General features: G+C 37.1%; 1 protein-coding gene across 26 annotated transcripts in view; it reads right to left on the bottom strand.

Moving 5' to 3' along the window:
• The window catches only part of NRCAM (neuronal cell adhesion molecule), a 280,578-nt gene that overhangs the window by 50,902 nt on the left and 211,434 nt on the right, over positions 1-18,242 (bottom strand). For 23 of the 26 annotated variants that reach the window (XR_014713314.1, XR_014713315.1, XM_084641215.1 and 20 more), the window contains 11 exons: positions 15,940-16,083; positions 14,481-14,592; positions 13,974-14,140; positions 13,732-13,879; positions 10,399-10,523; positions 8,158-8,187; positions 6,462-6,563; positions 4,915-5,112; positions 4,731-4,801; positions 3,564-3,789; positions 3,125-3,240 (listed from right to left, as the gene is read on the bottom strand). Coding sequence is in view for 24 of the 26 variants with exons in the window: in XM_084641215.1 (XP_084497341.1) it covers positions 3,125-3,240; positions 3,564-3,789; positions 4,731-4,801; positions 4,915-5,112; positions 6,462-6,563; positions 8,158-8,187; positions 10,399-10,523; positions 13,732-13,879; positions 13,974-14,140; positions 14,481-14,592; positions 15,940-16,083 (1,439 nt within the window). In the remaining 2 variants the exon portion in view is untranslated. The remainder of the gene's footprint in view (positions 1-3,124; positions 3,241-3,563; positions 3,790-4,730; positions 4,802-4,914; positions 5,113-6,461; positions 6,564-8,157; positions 8,188-10,398; positions 10,524-13,731; positions 13,880-13,973; positions 14,141-14,480; positions 14,593-15,939; positions 16,084-18,242) is intronic. The other 3 variants (XM_084641216.1, XM_084641224.1, XM_084641229.1) reach the window with 1 other exon arrangement.

The raw sequence follows: 18,242 nt of genomic DNA on the forward strand, positions 1-18,242 counted from the left end.
AACAAACTGCATCCTGGTTGTCCAGATTCATGCAACACCATTTCTTGAAACACCTTGAAACTTCTTCCGTTCTGTAGTACTCCTACAAAAGTATTATGATCAGAATGAGTAAATCAATCAATGTTTAGCCTGTGGCAAGCTTGTATTTTGGATTGGACTCAGTTTGGATTTCGCATCTGTTCTGAAGAGCTTGGAAGCATTTTTACAAATCCAAAGTTTATTAGGTAACAGAAAAGGAAAGAAATGAGAACCATGGCATGTAGATTATGTGGCAAATGTGACCCTAAAAAGATTGGTCAAGAGAAGGAGAGTTACACATGTTATCAAATCTGCTATGAGGAAGAAATGAAATAAAAATACTTAGAGTAAAAAGAAGAAGAAAAAACAAACAAACAAGGATATACTAATATTTCGGTTCACAAGAGCCTTCCACACAGCTTCAGTGTTAAAAAATGCTGGTAACTTTCGCACTCCTGACCAGTTTAGCTTGAACTCCTGGTGTTACTAGTAGAATCAAAGCTAAACCATGCCATGTTAATTTTCAGAAATGTTGAAATCACAAACTTTTCAGAAAGCACTTTAGTAAGGGAATATCAGCAGTCAGACTGAAAATTGTCTCTGACTGAAATGAACTTGGAGGACATCCTACCAGGTGATGCAAAACAACCTTACTAAGAACAGATCAAATAAGTGGTCTATTCATCTGGAAACTGACAGGATCACTACTTCATACCAGTGCTGGCTCTGCAATACAACGTGCCAGAACTCTGATCGGTGAAGAAAAGATGATTTGGCAGGGGAATATGAAGTTCAAAGAGAATATGTTATGTTAGTCACATAATTTATAGTTCAGCCAGGAAAATGAATTAAAGTAATAGGAAGAAGGGGAGCAGCACCACTGAAAACAATGTGTGTGTTTGTTTTTAACCAGAATGATTCACTGCACTCAGTGGTATAAACTAGGGGCCTGATCTATGTGCCATTTTGCAAATGTGCAAGGGTGAGCTGGGTGTAACCTGCTTCATTCTGCAGCTACCCACATGACTTTCTATTATATGCCATCATGTGCCAGCAATGCCCTTTGCCATGTACATTGGTCAAACTGGACAGTCTCTACGTAAAAGAATAAATGGACACAAATCAGATGTCATGAATTATAACATTCAAAAACCAGTTGGAGAATACTTCAATCTCTCTGGTCACTCGATTACAGACCTAAAAGTGGCAATTCTTCAACAAAAAAACTTCAAAAACAGACTCCAACGAGAGACTGCTGAATTGGAATTAATTTGCAAACTGGATACAATTAACTTAGGCTTGAATAGAGACTGGGAGTGGATGGGTCATTACACAAAGTAAAACTATTTCCCCATGTTTATTCCCCACCCCCACCCACCACTGTTCCTCAGACGTCCTTGTCAACTGCTAGAAATGGTCCACCTTGATTATCACTACAAAAGGTCCCCCCTGCTCTCCTGCTGGTAATAGCTCACCTTAAGTGATCACTCTGGTTACAGTCTGTATGGTAACACCCATTGTTTCATGTTCTCTATGTATATAAATCTCCCCACTGTATTTTCCACTGAATGCATCCGATGAAGTGAGCTGTAGCTCACGAAAGCTTATGCTTAAATAAATTTGTTAGTCTCTAAGGTGCCACAAGTATTCCTTTTCTATTCTCTGGCTGGTTCTCAGTCATGTGACACCTGGGCACATCTTCTCCATTGAGCTGCGTATGCATTTCTAATGTAATGCTGCACATCCAATGACCAAAAGGTTTGAAATCCAGTTCCAGTAAATACATGCAGTAATCCTAATATAGAAGTCATTTTGTTTTCCAGAAAGGCCTGAATTTGGCGTTAGGACTTTGCTATTGTTTCATGAAAGATAATTGACTACTTTGTAAACCATAGACTATGACATCTGAAGTGCACTGTCTTTGTGAAGTAGTTATTCAGATTGGGCCTACTCCAACCCGCATTGAAGTCAATGTGAGGCTTTCCATTGATTTCAATGGGAGTTGGACTAGGCCTATTGGGAAGTATTACCATGCAATGCAGTGTTTATCCAAAAGTCTTACTCCTGACCGCCACTCCATTTATTTTGTGCCATCTTCAAATTTTACCAGTTATGATTTTATATTTTCTTCCAGATTGCTGCACCCCTTATGGCATGCTACTGGAGACACCCTGCCTCAGTTTTCTATCCTGGGTTTCCTGTGCCTCACAGCTTCCAACACTGTGCAATTTTTTGGAGTGATTTAACCCTCCCAATGAGTCATGTAAAGTCTGACTTCTGGGGTACATAAGTCCAAAAAAACCCACATAAAAACCAGAGTCTTCTGACCCACTCTTTAGCTGGTGACAGCCCTTCCTCTCAGGGTCTGTCCTCTCTTGCTAACACTCTTCAACCCTCCTGGACTTTGCTCAAGCTTTTCCCACTCTTTCAAGAGTGCCAACTAGATGTAAGATCCATCCAGGGTCTCTTTCCCTGGTGTCCTTCTGCAACCTGATGTCTCCCTACCTGAAGTTCCCCTGCTCCCCGCAGATCCTCTTCCGTTCTCCTCCATACTACTACCCTGCTCCAAGGCCTATTACCACAGGAGCCCCTCCGCCCCACTCCCTATATTCTCCCTTTTTAAACTGAGCCTTTACTGAGCCACAGCTGAGAGGCAGCTAACCAGTCATTAAGTGGGACTGGCCCCATCTCCTCCTTAAAGGGCCAGTCACTCTGTGACACAAATCATTGATAAAGATAACAAATAGCATTGGGCTAAGAACAGAAAAACCCCACTAAAAGTACTTCCACAGGATAAAAATTTCCAATCTATAATACTTTTTGTGATCTCTTAGATAATCAGATTTTAATCCTTGTAATATGGGCTATATTGATTTTGCACAGTGATAATTATTTTTAACCACAATGCCATGCAAGAATAAGTTAATTGCCTTACATATTTGCCTTAAGTATATTATGTCAACAAATTATCAACCAAAATTGTGGTATAATAAAGAACCGAAAATACTCATTTAAAATAGCAGTTACCTCCCTCCCAAACACATATACACATTAGGAATATTTTATTTTGATAGATGAGGATATAAAAGCTTCTACCGTTACTTACCCTGTATCCTTGAAGGTGTCCTCGGACAGTTTTTAGTGGAACAGGGTCCCAGTGCACCTTGGCTAATGTGCTGTTAACAATGTGCACCTGCACGTTGCCTGGAGCAACCATTGGTACTGTGTGGGAGAGAGATTTAACAAATCCCAGATGATAATCAGAGACTATATGAACAGATAAACTATATGAACACTCATAAAGAAATGGGTCACACTATTATCTCGTTTAACAACTGTTTGTTGAAGTGGGCCTCAATATTCATACCGCTGAGGTTTATGAAGCCTCTAACTATCCTCCAAAGATTTGAAGTTTACAATTTTCATTTATTACATGAGAGAAAAATTCCCTCCCACAAATTTTCAATAGCTTTTTTTAAATCCCTCTGTGACTTTGCATTTGGATATTTTTAATTAATACAAGTCAGTCAGTCTGAGCAACTTACAGTCTTCCCCAGAATGTCCAATCACCTCTGCAGGTTCTGGTGCATATCCTAGGTCATTTAAAGCCTGTACTTTTATCTCATATGGAACAAAGGTCGGTGTACCAGATACAATATATTTTGAAACATTTGCAACTATAACAGAAGTCCACTCATCACCAACATCTTTCTGACGCCAACTGACTTTGTATTGAAGACCTGGTCCATTGGACTGAAAACCTTTTAAAGGCTAAAATGAAAAAAAAATGAAATTAATATTTTAAAATTATTTTATAACATTTGCAAAGAAGAGCAATCCAGGATAATAACAAAATCATAGACTTCTAAAGAAGAAGGAAGGTGTAAAAATGAGCCTGGTTCACCATGTAGTTCCCCCAGTTTTATACCAGTGTAATGATATTGAAACTTCTGTTTCATTTTTACACTGCTGTAATTTCAGTTACACTGGCATCAAAGTGAAATAATACATTCGTATATCACCCTGAACATTTTGAAAAGCAGAGAACCTAATCACCAAGTGTTTTAATCATGCAAGCTAACTGATGTAAATATACTCTTGTTAGTTTTCGTCAGTCGTTGAAGACAGATACTACGAAAAAGCTAAAATAAGTTATTATAAATCATATTTCCCAGAGAGTTGGAATCTTTTCAAAGCTGTAATGGGAAGCTGACTTTGCAGTAATGAGTAGTTGGGAATCTGTGTTTAGAAAGAGAATCAGAATTCGTGCCTTGTAAGTGTCAGTACAATGCATCCACAAACAGCTTTAAGTAGGAAGGTATAATGATAATTTAGTTTATAATAAAGTTTAGTGAAGAGTTAGGATTTAAATTGGAATCCATTCTAAAATTATGAGGCTAACTGATCTAAGATACTATATATATTTTTTAATCTTAATGCATGAAAACACTTCAAGTTATCCTAAATTAATGAGTTTGTCAGGAAGAGGGAGAAACCACTAATAAACAAGAGAAAACAGTCCTTTGAAAGTATGTTTCTCACTGTGAGTATTCATTTACATTTTCCCCCTATTTAAGGAAGGGGAAAGGTTCAGACAAATTAGTGGATTTTTATTTTGTCTCAAACAAGCACCAACTGTAACATCTATTAATTTGTTCAAAGTTTATATTTTTATTTTCTAGAAAATGTTGCTTATAGGCTAAAAAACTTACCTCCCATATAATCACCAAATTATCGGGTTCTGATCCTATCCCTTGAACACCAGAAGGATTTTCATCTGGCTCTAAAAGTTAAATATTTATAATTGAGTAAGGCCCGACTGTTCTTTGAGTTCTAAATAATTCAATGGCGTCTAAAGAGTAAACTGATTACTGGTAAATGGTAGTGTTTATTTACTTGCAGCTTTTGTTAGGTATTGTTCAGATGCTTCACTTGGCTGACTTCTACCAATCTCATTGACAGCTATTACACGGAACGAATAGTTAACATACGGAGACAGCTTTAACTGTACAGTTGTCTGAGTCCCATGGACTTCTGTCTGGTAATGCCATACCCCTGGTTCACGCATTCCATCTTCATATTCAATGACAAAATCTATCAACAAAAATTGAGTTCAATTATATGTCAGATCTATAACATTCCTAGGCATCAGAGACTAGCACAGTCATTTATGAATGAAATAATCATAAGTCAGCAATCTGATCTACACTAAATATTTTTAAAATAAACTTGAAATTATAATAAATAAGTTAGAGAATACAACTGAACAAGTAGTCCTTAGCAAGAAATGTAATGGAAACATAACTCTTTGGCATTCTAACTGTAAGTAAGCATAATTCTATTGTAACTGTCTTAGCTGCTTGGATACTGCCACAACAGGAGCCTTAGAAATACCGTACTGAGAGAAAGACACAATAGATGAAGTTTCAGCACAGAAATAAGCAGTGAGAGAAAACATTTGAAATTGTATATGTACTGTGATGGACCTGCTAAGCAGGGGTTATAACTCCCGTCAGCCCTCCTCACTGCATGTCCCCTTCCTCTTGGACAGGTAAGGGGAAGGGTCCTGCATGAGGAAGTGGCCGGGCTCAACTGGGAAGCGGTGGCTGCTTGACAAGCCAGGAGCTGCAGAGAAATCAGATGCAGAGAGGAATCTGTGGGAACTGAACACAGCTCCACCTGTGGAACAGACTGTGACTGCTGGACCTTACAGCTGAGTGCAAGCTGGGTGGGACTTATGGGGGAGCAGCAGCGGCTGGGGAGGGAGCCACTGCAGAAGGGCCCCAATGAGAGACACTAACAGAGCCGGCCTGGAACCTGCAAACTCCTGTTTGCTGGAATAGAGACTGGACTGGACAGCACACCCCAAGCACTAGGCCTGAATGAACTGCTTTTGATGTTTACCTCTATCAAAAGTTTGGCTTTGAAAAGATCAGAAAAACCATCTGGTTTATAATTTTGAGGAAGTTAAAGCTTTTCTGTCAACAAAGATAAATAACACATAAAGGTATTGCTGCCAATGAGCTTTCAAATTCAACGGTCGCACATTCAGGTTAGTTTAAGATTTTAACACTGTCAAAAAATGTCTGGGAGTAAGTTTATTTCAGTGGGGCTGCGCATGTGATTAAAAATTTACTCCTGTATGTATTTGCAGGATTGAGCCCTTAAAAGGGGTTTCACATGGATGCAAGTGTCTGTGCTACTGGTTGTGACTGCAGGATTAGGGGCTTTTGACTGAACTCTGTGGGGCAGGGAATGTGTCCTTCCATATGTTTGAACCGCATGCAACATGTTTTGGGCACCACTGTAATACCGGTAAATAATAATAACAATGAAAGAATGTATTTGCTAAGCTTACTAGACAAAGGTATATTTCAAAACTCTTTGGAATCTGAAAAAGTAAAACAATGAATTTTTGTTCCAGTACATACAACCAAACATACTTGTAATGGGGCTGTTATTGTCATATCCTGGTATCCAGGACAGCTGTATGCTTCTTTCTAGCTGATCTGTTAATTCTAAATCAAAGGGTGGATCAGGACGATCTATAAGCCAAATAAATACATAGTAACTAAATATAACAGATTAAACAGTTTCTTCTTGGCAACAATTCTCACATTTCAACCAAAACTTTTCCAAAAGCACAACAATAAAGAGATCTACTTCCATTATGCCGATATGATTTAGTGGCCATTTGCATGCAATTGTAATGGAATGCATAAGAACTGATGTTGCTGGGAACTTTCTAAATACATTTGTAACAAGCAAACGCTACTGACAGAAACTCTATGCCTGATTGTTTTGCAATATAAAAGCTACTGTAATGAAAAGCAAAGAAATATGAAATGCATGGTTCAGCATCATGTTCAGTTAATGACTAATGAATATGAGTAGCTAACTATTATACACGAAATAAAATCTTTGGTCGTGAAAAATAAAGAAGTGCAGATATTAAAAAGAAACTGTTTCAGAATTAGTACAAATATTTCATGCGTCAATTTAAGAAAGATGCTCTGCAATAAGAAAAACAAAGGTATTTTACTTTTAACCTACACATTTTAAGAAGCCTGAAAATATAAACTAAACTGTTAATTTACAATACTCTGAATTCATAATTATGAAATTGTTCATCCCAAATTGCTGAAAATCATTCATTATATTAATAAGCATTTGGAATGAAAGACCGGAGTAGGTCCATTAAGGTCAATGGGACTTATTAAAGTGAATAAAGTTATTCATATTTTAAAGTGTTTGCAGTATCAGGTCCATAGTACCATATTTTGCCTTGCAATATAAATTCAGAGAATATGAAATAAGAAAAAGCCTTATTCAGGATATTGTAAAAGATTAAAATCTAGACACTCTTATGCCATAACATTAAAATTAATGTAAAATGTTAATGAGAAGCAGAAAAGAACCTTGATAATAAAGTCCTATTTCATTTCCAGTGTGGAGTAAAATCAAGACATTTATGAGATCAATTATTTGGCCACTTTTAAGGACCCCTTTCAACTGAGAAAACAGGATGGCTTTTGACATTGCAAATACCTATCTAGGGCCATGTAAACTGCTACAATTAGATTTTCAGGCCTCGTTTAGCTTATGCTTCTGTACTGTGGAAGCTAGAATTAAAGGCCTTGATGCTTCTCTCAGTGAAGTCAACAGCAAAACTCCCTTTAATTTAAATGGTGCAAGATCAGACCTATACTTGTTTTTGATGTGGGCCTTCAGGACACTGCTGAACTTTGTTCTTCAAGTATTTGTTCTGTATTACATATTATTACAGAAAATATATTGCATTACTGTACTTAGTATAAATAAATTTAATAATACTGTAAACAACAAACTTAAAAAATTGCTTAAAAACTTCATTTTCTATAAATTGTATACTCCCAAATAATTTAAAATAGCCTTGGTGTAAAATTCTAAAGGCTAATAATATAGTAATGAAACAGTCTGAACAAATAGCTAATAAGAAAATGGTATGATTGCACAGAATTCTCTTCTGCTTTAAAAAAAAAAACAAAGTTGGTAAAAAGACATGAAATGGAAATTAAAACCAAAGATGACACAATTTGCAATAGGCAAAAGTGTGAATATGTTTGGTGGATGATGCAGACAAATTTTGTATTAGTTTACCGTAAATGATAGCTGGAGTTGGGGTAGCAGCTGAAAAGGACATTAATATAAAGGATTTAATCAAAATTAGTAGCCAAAGAAACATGATTTTACACATAGTTAAAGATTATATTTATTAGAGATAATAAAGTGAAGTTATTTTTGCTACAAGAAAGGGTCAATTTTAAATCATGCATTGATTATTTTTAATTTTTTGCAAGAAAGATAAAGTATCCAATTTTTTTAAATGAAAAATTAAATCAAGAAAATAAATACAGAAATGACTCTTACACAAACTAGACAAATGTTTTTAACCTTATTTTGCATATGGACAAAACTAACATTTTGCTTATCTCACCCTTGAATAGTTATTAAGACCACTGCAGAATTTTAGAGCACCAGTAGATTTTGGTTGGAGATTCCTGCCAGCTTCTCTAGCTAAGGATCACATTGAAAATATACTTACAAGGCGGGAGATGATAAGACACCGGACTGAAGTAAAGCTGGTTAGAGAAATAAAGGAAGTAGGGCTGCCTTCTCACTCAGTGAGCAGAGGCAATAGCTACTAGAAGAGTTTAAACTCCTGGGGACTGATTCTGAGCTGGACAATGTTATACCAATAAAATAAAAACCAGCAGGATCTTATTAAAGGGGAAAAGGCAAAATGCCACATTTACTGTGAATACAGACAGAATCATAGTAAGCAGTTAGTTATAGCTATAACATTCCATTCAATTTCATATTTATTCACACATTCATTCATTCATACAACACATACACAGGTTCTGCAAGGTTGTTATCATAGTTACCAGCCTTAGAGTTGCTCATGCCAAGCCACTGGCCAGGTGTCCTGGACATGAGGAGGGAGCAGGGCCTTGTCAGATGCACATCTGATGCTCCTGGAAGTTGGTTTGCAGAATCAGACCCCAAAGTTCTCACTTTCTAGAGTCCATTTTTATAGGAATTTATTCCTATGCCAGTCTATAGGAATTGCTTCATCATGCTGTTTCTGAATCAGTCAGCAGATGGCACATTCCTGATGGCTCCGTGCTGCAAGATGTTATCTTGTTCTTCAGTTCTCCCATCCTTGAGGCTGTTGGGTGGATTCCAGTCTGCCCTCCGGGAGTACTCTGGTTATTTCCACTTGATGCCTTCTTCAGCCGATGGACACTGGATTCTTAGGCTGGCATCTCCCGGATCATTCAGTTATTATCCACACCAAGCATCCATCCACATACATCCTCTATCTCTATTGTAATCACAATTGTTAACAAAGCTAGATGAATACAACAAAAGGGCGGGGAGTCTCTGGGTGCTGTTTCTGTTGTTAGAGACTATTGCTTTGAGTCTCTCTCTCTGTGAGTAGTTGTTACAAAGAATTGCTTTGAGAACAGACTCTGTCTTAGGATGTACTAACACAATTAGCAGCTTGCAAGTTTCACACAGAGAGGGAGAGAAACAGTAAAAATAAGAGACCAAAAACCAAGAGACTTCTTAATTAATAATACCCTGGAATTTAAACTATGGGGAATCAAACTCATTTGTGATTTTAATACAGAACTTCTTTAATATGATTCAACAAGAGTGCTGGTAAGCAGCAGGATCTCCTCATCTGGGTATTGATTCCTTCCACAATTGGTGTCCCCAGTCAGCAGAAGGCATGTGCTGGAGGCATATGCACAGTACACTGTGGTCCAGCAGTTCCTGGCTGGTGGACTTCATAGCTATTTCTTAATTACAGGAAGCCTAGCTAAACTGAAAGAAAACTAGACTAAGAAAAATCCTGGAAGTAAGAGTGAAAGTTAAACAAGCATGTTGTTCAACTTGTTTGAAGCAGAATGCAACTGTAGAAGCTGGCAAGAACCTCAAGACAACCGGTGCTGGTGCTGAAATACTCTGCAGAGTCATTGGTCAACTGCACCAGCTCAAGTACAATGTAGGAGAGCATCTAGCATGAGATTGACCTTGTCCCATTGGAAACACTACTTGCTGCTTGAACACTTTCTATTAAGCAGCTGGTTCATATTTTACCTTCTGCTTCATACACTACCTTAAAAAATATCAGACAATATAGGCAAGATTGAATATCATTTATTTTTTATCTTAAAATTTAACTGAATGCCCAAAGAGCATATATGTGTTCGGGTGTTTTTATTTTATCAAACTCTGTTAGTGCCTGTCATATCAAATCTAATACTGCTTTAACAATTTATACAAAACAAACACAGCTTTGCCCTTACAACATTTTAAAAGCAATCTTACCAACAACAGTGAGTATGGCACTTGCAGAAACGCTGTCCAGGGTAGTATTTGCTACACATGTATAGGTTCCATCATCCTTATCAGTTACATTCATAATGGCCAAACTATCTTTATGAATAATAAACCTGTAAATAATACATTCAATAGTGGATTTTTCATTGTTATAATAAAGTTGTGTATAAAATTTCCAAATCCTAATGATGGCTTAATATTTTTGTGGGTACCAGCAACATCTCCATGACTTAATGTAACTTCAACATTTGGACTACAACTACATTTTCACTGATAGGTAACATCAGTATTCAAATGTGTTTTCTTTTCTGAACGACACCTCGCTTAGCAGTTGATTCGACCTCTGATCAGCAAAAGTGTTGCTTTTGCATCTCAGAAGCTAGCAGAAGTTTTCAATCCTAACCGTTGCTGCAACAGGATACTGATGTCCTCCAAAAGACAAGGCAGGACACATCACCAACACACAACTAGAGCTGTGAACATCTGATCAGATTTATAACGAATTCACTTATTCTGAGTTTGCTAACCTTTTGTAGCTGCTTTCTTCAAACATTTGTTTGATCCAGTTTTACTGGAATAAAAGAAAGTAAATTGCAAAGTCTTATGTGTACTTGTGTAATATGCCTAACTGTGGAATATTTGCATACTATTTGCCTTAACTTTTTAAAATAAAACCTTTCAACATTTCTGCCCAAAATTACAGTTGGAAGCCTAGAAATGATTCACCCATGCATGGTCATGAATGTAGGGTAAACACTGACAGAATCTGCTAGAAACATTAATAAGCAGCCCCCCCCTCCTTCCCCCACAACCAAATCCATACAGAGGTATGCTTTTCACTTTTGGAACAAAGAACTTACTTTGTTGAATTTGGCTGTATTGGCAGGTTAACATTAGCACAATATAAACTTCAGCCTAAGAATCCTACCCAAGCTTGACTGTTGCTAGGGCTTCCCTACAGGACCTCCTCTCTCCTAGCTCCCAAGCTCCTTCTCCCACCCATCTGCCAGTTTGATTTAACAGTAGTTACCTTGCAGTTAAATGTAGAGTTTTAGCCTAGGATGCCCTCAACAGAAAAGTCCTGCATTCTCATACAAGTTGTTAAAGTCGGCCACATAATTACAAAGCTCTAGTGTTTTCTAGATCAAGAACAGAAAAAGTACTCTCTCTGTGATTTAGAATTTTAGGCCAGAAGGGACCATAACGTCACCTAATATGACCTCCTGTATATCGCAGGCCTTTACATTTCATCCAGTTACTTCTGCATTGAACCCAATAACCTTTGTTTGACTAAAACATAACTTGTGTTTGGCCAAAGCACATATTCCAGAAAGACATCCAATCTTCAATGGATGCCACCAAGAGAAGGAGAATCCTTCACTTCCCTTGGTAGTTTGTTCCAATAGTTAATCACTCCCACTGCTAAAACTTTGTGCCTTATTTCTAATTGGAATTTGTTGGGCACCAGCATCCAGCCATTGGTTCTTGGGATTCCTTTCTCTTCTAGATTAAAGAGCCTTATAGTACCAGGTATTTTTTTCCCTGCTAAAGTACTTATACGTTGTAATCAAAGGATGCCTCAATCTTATTTCTGAAAACCTAAACAGATTCAGTTCTCAGTCTCACACTATGAGGCATTTTCTCCTGCCCTCAAATGTTTTTTGTGGCTCTTTTCTGCACCCTTCCCAATTTTTCAACATACTTATTAAAATGTGCACACCAGAACTGTATACAATATTCCAGTACCAGTCTCACCAACCCATATACAGAAGTCAAATCACTTCCCTGTTCCTACTCACCACTCCCCTGGTTATACATTCAAGGATCGCATTACCCCTTTTGCCACAGCATCACACTGGAAACTCATGTTCAGTTCAGGGTACATTATGACCCCAAGATATTTTTCAGTCACTGCTTTCCAGCATACAGGCCCCCATTCCTTAGATTTGGTCTGCATTCCTTGTTTCTAGATGTATAACTTAGCATTTGGCTATATTAAAACACATTTTGTTTGAAGATTACCAAGCAATCCAGATCACTCTGTATGACTGCCCTGTCTGCCCTATCATTTACCACTTTACCAATCTTTGTGTCATCAGTAAATTTAATTAGCTGTGTTTTTATATTTACTTCCAGATTATTTATGAAAATGATAAATAGAATGAAGCCTAATAGTGATCCTTGAGAAACCCCACTAGAAACACCACCATGATGATGACTCCCCATGTACAACTACTTTTAAAAATCTGTCAGCTACCCCTTTCTTAACCCATTTAATATGTGCTGTCTTAATATTGTACAATGCTATTTTTTTACTCAGAATGTCATGTGGTACTAAATCAAATGTCTTACAAAAGTTTAAGTATATTACATCTACAGTTAATTTCATCAGTCAAAATTGTAATCTCATCCAAGAATGAAATCAAGTTTGTTTGACATAATTCATTTTCCATAAAACCATATTGACTGGCATTATTTATATTCCTATTTTTTATCAATTGAATCCTGTATCAGCTCTTCCATTATTTTCCCCAGGATTGAAGTCAGGCTTACTGACCTATAGTTATGTGGGTCAACCTGTTTGCTCGTTTTGAATATCAGCACATTAGCACTCTTCCAGTTTTCTGAAATTTCCCTTGTATTTCAAGATTTATTAAAATTAATATCAGCAGGCTAGAGATCTCCTCACACAGCTCTTTCAATATTCCTGGGTGCAACTTTTCTGGATCTATTCAGTTTAAAATGTTTATATCTAGCAGATATTGTTTAATGAAAGCCTTGCTTATTAATGGACTAGAAATTACTTCATCATCCTGATGTGATACAAGTACATCATTCTGCTTCTTTCCAGATACAGAATAGAAATATTTATTGAACACTTCTGCCTTGCCTGCATCACAAACAATTTTATCATCTCTATCTATTAATGGGCATATACCATTGCTATGAATTCTTTTGCTCCTAATATACTTTTAAAAACTCTTTCTTATTGTTCTTAGCACTAACCATGGATTTTTCCCTGATGTCTTTAGCTTCCTTTATCAAATTTCTACTATTCATACTTCTAATTTATTTTGATTGCTATCTATTTCCCATTTTTTCCATTGTTTAAATGTTGCTTTTGCATTTCTAATTGCTGCCTTCACTTTGCCACTGTACTAGGATGGGCTTTTAGGCAAAGACAAACATGGGTCTGATGTTGTTATTGAGTAGTCTTCTTGTGGAAGAGTTACCCAACATTTCAGATGAACAGGAGAAACATGAACAAAAATGAGTTTAAAAGTACAATTACAAAAAACAAAATAAATAATTTATCTGTACCTTTCATCAACTGGCAGTTCACCATTATCCTTCAACCATGTAATAGCTGGCATTAAGGTACGATCATGCTTTATAGTACACTCAAAGGAAACCTGGCCACCCTTTTGAATGATTTTATATTCAGGCTGTTTAATAATCATTGTTGGATCTGAAATTTAGAGTTGCTATTAGACATTTAAATTGTTTGAAATTCTGGGTTACACTGTGATTAAAATGGTTTACAACAATGATTGGTTTCTTACCTTTGACTTCTAGATGGACCTCATTTTGTACCTTTCCTAATTTATTCCTTGCTACGCAGGTATATGTGCCAGTACTATCCTTTTGTGCCACAGGAATTTCCAGAGTTCCATTGTCATGAAAAACATAAAGATCTCCATGCAGGATGCTCCCTTTTACTCCCTTAAACCTTTATATTAAAAATTGTATCATTATCCAATATCATGCACTAATTCAATCACATCTAGTGTTAGAAAAGCAAATTTTAGAGTACTGCATAAGAAAATACAGATGTCAAGCAAACCCATGCAGTGAAATTTAAATGGAATCGATCAGTAATTTAATTAAATGTTAAATTACATAAATAATTTAATGTATCAATATTGTAATCAGTGCATGCTAAAAAAAAAGAGAGCCCTATTTTATTTTTAGAAAAAGAAATATAGAATAACAAAAAACATTTAAATGATTGCTTTCAAGGAAAGTTAATGCCTCTTCAGAAGTACTTATACACAATGACTACAACTTACCATTCAATTTCAGGCACAGGTGAACCAAAAAAAGCACAATCTAGCAATGCAGGATTGTTTGCAATGATTTGATATAATTTATTAGCAGGCGTCAGAATTCTTGGTGGCTCAGCTAAAAAGACAACACAACACATTTTATTTTATTTATCTATATATAAGGCATGTTTGATTACGACGATCAGGAGTAGCCTATAAAATTACACATTTACATCTCTCTCTAATGTGACTTAGGGGCTCTATCTAGCTCTGCTGCTGGTAGTCTGTAGAAGCTGTAATACAGGGGAATCTTCCTGTTACAAGTAAATACTTCCTTCTTGTTTTTCAGTGAGCAATAGTGATAAGCACTGAAGTATGTGACTTCACTGGAAGAATTCAAGTCAGAAAATGCTAAAAAAAAAAAAAAGAAGAAGAAGCAAGGTACACTGGGCCAAATATCTTTGCCCCAGTGCAGATGACTGATTTGACCACACAATTACCAGGCGGTTCTACAACTCCTGGGTGCAAGGAAGCTGCACACTCCAGGATCTGGGGTCAGACTCTTTGGTGGAGCACCTCTCCTTTCCTCTGGAACATCTTGCAATGAAAGAGGGTCTTTCCTCGGCTCCATCCACTGAACTCGGATCTTTGGAACTAATTATTTTGGTTCCTCGTGCGGAGGCTTTACAAGGTGACCTCTTTCCAACTAGGATTTTACAGCAGGCTTAAGCTCACAGGGAGGCACTGAAGGCCATACTACTCATGGCTGGAGATACTTTCTTAGAAGAAAGTCTCCCTGACTCAAGCATAACAAGATCATCTTGCAAGAGCAGATCCTGAAACAGCGTCTTAAAATCCTTTTGGATAATTTCTGAGAAAATCTTAAAGGTGTTGCAGGCTTTAGCTGCGTGTCCTTTACCTTTTTCATGACTATCTGAAGACCTGGTTTTTATGTGGATCAAGATAATTTTTTTTAATGGAACATTAAAAAATTAAAATGAAACATTAGTTTAAACCTAGTACTAATTAACTCTTTACAGCTATTTCTGTTGGCCTGAACTAACAGAGAAAGGGGACAAGATGCTTTCTTGCCTGCATCAGCAAAGGGGAGGGAGGAAGTTAGAGAGAGTGGGGTATCTATGCTCTTCATCTGTAGCGTGAGGGCTCAAGGGATATGCTCACACTCTACTCAAAAAAGTTCTGTAGCTATATGGCTGGGCATGCAACCCCTTCAGTGGGGCTCTGTGGAGACCATATATGAAGGAGAAGAAAGAACTGTGTTATATAGGGGTTTGATCAGTACTCATAATCACTTGCAATATAAAAGATTTATTTTATTAACTTTTTTATTGATTTAACCAGCAATATTTTTCTGTTACTTAGCATTGCAGAAAGTCTGGATTAGATTAAACAATATCAGGAAAATTTACTAGTCAACAACTCTTAATTAAGTTACAGATGAAAAATGGAAGATTGATCTTACCCAAAACATTCACAAATGCATTTGCCAGCAAGTATCCATATTCATTAGAGGCATTGCATTGATAAACAGCACTTGATCTTTCTTGCACATCAGAGAAAATTATGGTATCACCATCTACTTTTCTGCTAGGATCTTCTGGGGCAACTATATGGGTTAAAAAAAGTGTATTTATTCTTTCTTAAATTGTTATTAAGATGAGTACTATATTTGTGAAGGGAATGAAATATTATGAAAGACAGAAGTATTTCTTGATTCCATCTTCCCAGACTTCCCTTCAGTGGTTCACCATTATATCATGACGTGATTTAGAAGGTGTCAAGTATCAGGGGGTAGCCGTGTTAGTCTGTACCCACAAAAACAACAAGGAGTCCGGTTGCACCTTAAAGACTAACAGATTTATTTGGGCATAAGCTTTCCTGGGTAAAAAATGCACAGAAGAAGTGGGCTTTTAAAGCTTATGCCCAAATAAATCTATTAGTCTTTAAGGTGCCATCAGACTCCTTGTTGTTTTTGTGATTTAGGAAGTTATCCAGATTCTATACTTATTCAGTGCAAACTGGATACCTTCACTGTTCTTTTATGATTAATGCCAAAGGCATATGATCCATGTAATTTGAAGAGGAAAACATACAAAAATATACTGATGTATGTATGATTCAGACAAACAAAGATACAGACACAGATATGTAATGAGTGGGATAAGAAAAAACCTTCTTCTTAATGCCAAAAGAAAATGAATTTATAAAGATGGGGGAACTTTAGAATATTCTAAGAACTCAAACTGTTCCCATGTTCTGCTATTCTTAAACGTAAATATGTCTAAAAACATAAAATAAAAAATAGCTTTCCCCATGTGAAAATTACCTCAAATGAAACTGTAACAGGTCAGATGCATTACTGGGAAGGAGTTCTCTGTCAACAAGCTAGGAGCATTTATGGAAGTGGTGTTAGTGATTCAGTAGGTGGCACTCTTTCCTCTGAATGAGCACTGCCAGTTCAAAACTGTTCTGTAGTGCTGCTGCATGCGATTAAACAGCTGCTGAGTTCTAGAAGTGGCATGGGATGCTTTGGGATGAAATATACAATGCTGAGTAAAAGACAGAGATATTATTGAAGTTACTGGGCCAAATATTGCTCAGTTATCCCTGCACGACCACAATAAATTGGGAGGAGTTGAAGGTGAAACTGAAAATAGAATCTAGCCTGTCAAATTTTGTTGTATATAAATACACCAAAATACAGTTTAATGTATTTGCAGACATCACATTTTTGACGATATCTCCTGGGTCTGCATCCCCTGATATTATCTGTGAATTTGAGAGCATAATTAAGCCTGCAGAACGCATTGCCAAAGATATAATTCAGACCAAGAGCTGAGGAGAAGTAAAAAAAAAGTAACCATTTATATGGATAATAAGAACATCCACTGCCAAATTAGCAAGGATTTTTTTTTAAATGATATAAATCTTCATGCTTCAAGGCATAACCTAAATTCTAACTGAGAGGAATTAGGAATTAATTTCCCATATACGTTATTTCACAACTGCCTATTATGGGTTGTTTTCCTTGAACCTTATACTAAAACATCTGGTACTGACAACTGTGACAGACAAGATAGTGGACTAGAAATATCTCTGGTCCAGTTCTGTTTCTCAGTGTGACCCCCTTTCCTCTGCTCAAATGGCTCTCATCTCACTCTGATTGCAAGGCTTAGTTTTCACAAAGAAATTTCACCAATTTAACTAAATCATTTTCTAAATACATTTTTTCCTATCCAATTCCAGGCTCAAGAATGGTTTCCTTTTCAAGTCCAGTCCACCTCCATTCCTATTTCTGGGCCACCATCACTCTGTTGCTGAGGGGGTAATCAAATTTGCTTTGCTTCCCTTTTGTATCAAAAGTTTCTGGTCTTCTCATATTCTGTTTCAAGACCCATTTTGCCTTAATTCTGCCCATCACCTATCTTTCAACTGGCTTAACTACCTGGCTGCTTGGCTGGTCACAACATCAACACTTGCCTCTACTTCAGAGAATCCTCCTCTCTTTACGTATGCCTGGTTCAAAACCTGTTGCCAACAGACATGCCAAACCCGCAAAAAAACCCACAGGAATTTGGCTTGTTTTTGGCTTAATTGCCTTGTGAGTTGCTTGTTGGCTAGTTTTTGGCTTGTAGCTTGTTGTTTCTTTTTTTTGATTGGCTCCCGGCAAGCAGGGGCAAGGTGGGGCAAGCAGGGGAGACAGTCAGGGATGCACAGCAAGCTCACCAGAGTCCCAGACTGCACACCAGGGAGTCTAGTCACATA

The sequence above is a fragment of the Lepidochelys olivacea genome (genome assembly GCF_965140295.1).
Source record: "Lepidochelys olivacea isolate rLepOli2 genome assembly, chromosome: 1".
NCBI classification, from domain to species: Eukaryota; Metazoa; Chordata; order Testudines; family Cheloniidae; genus Lepidochelys; species Lepidochelys olivacea.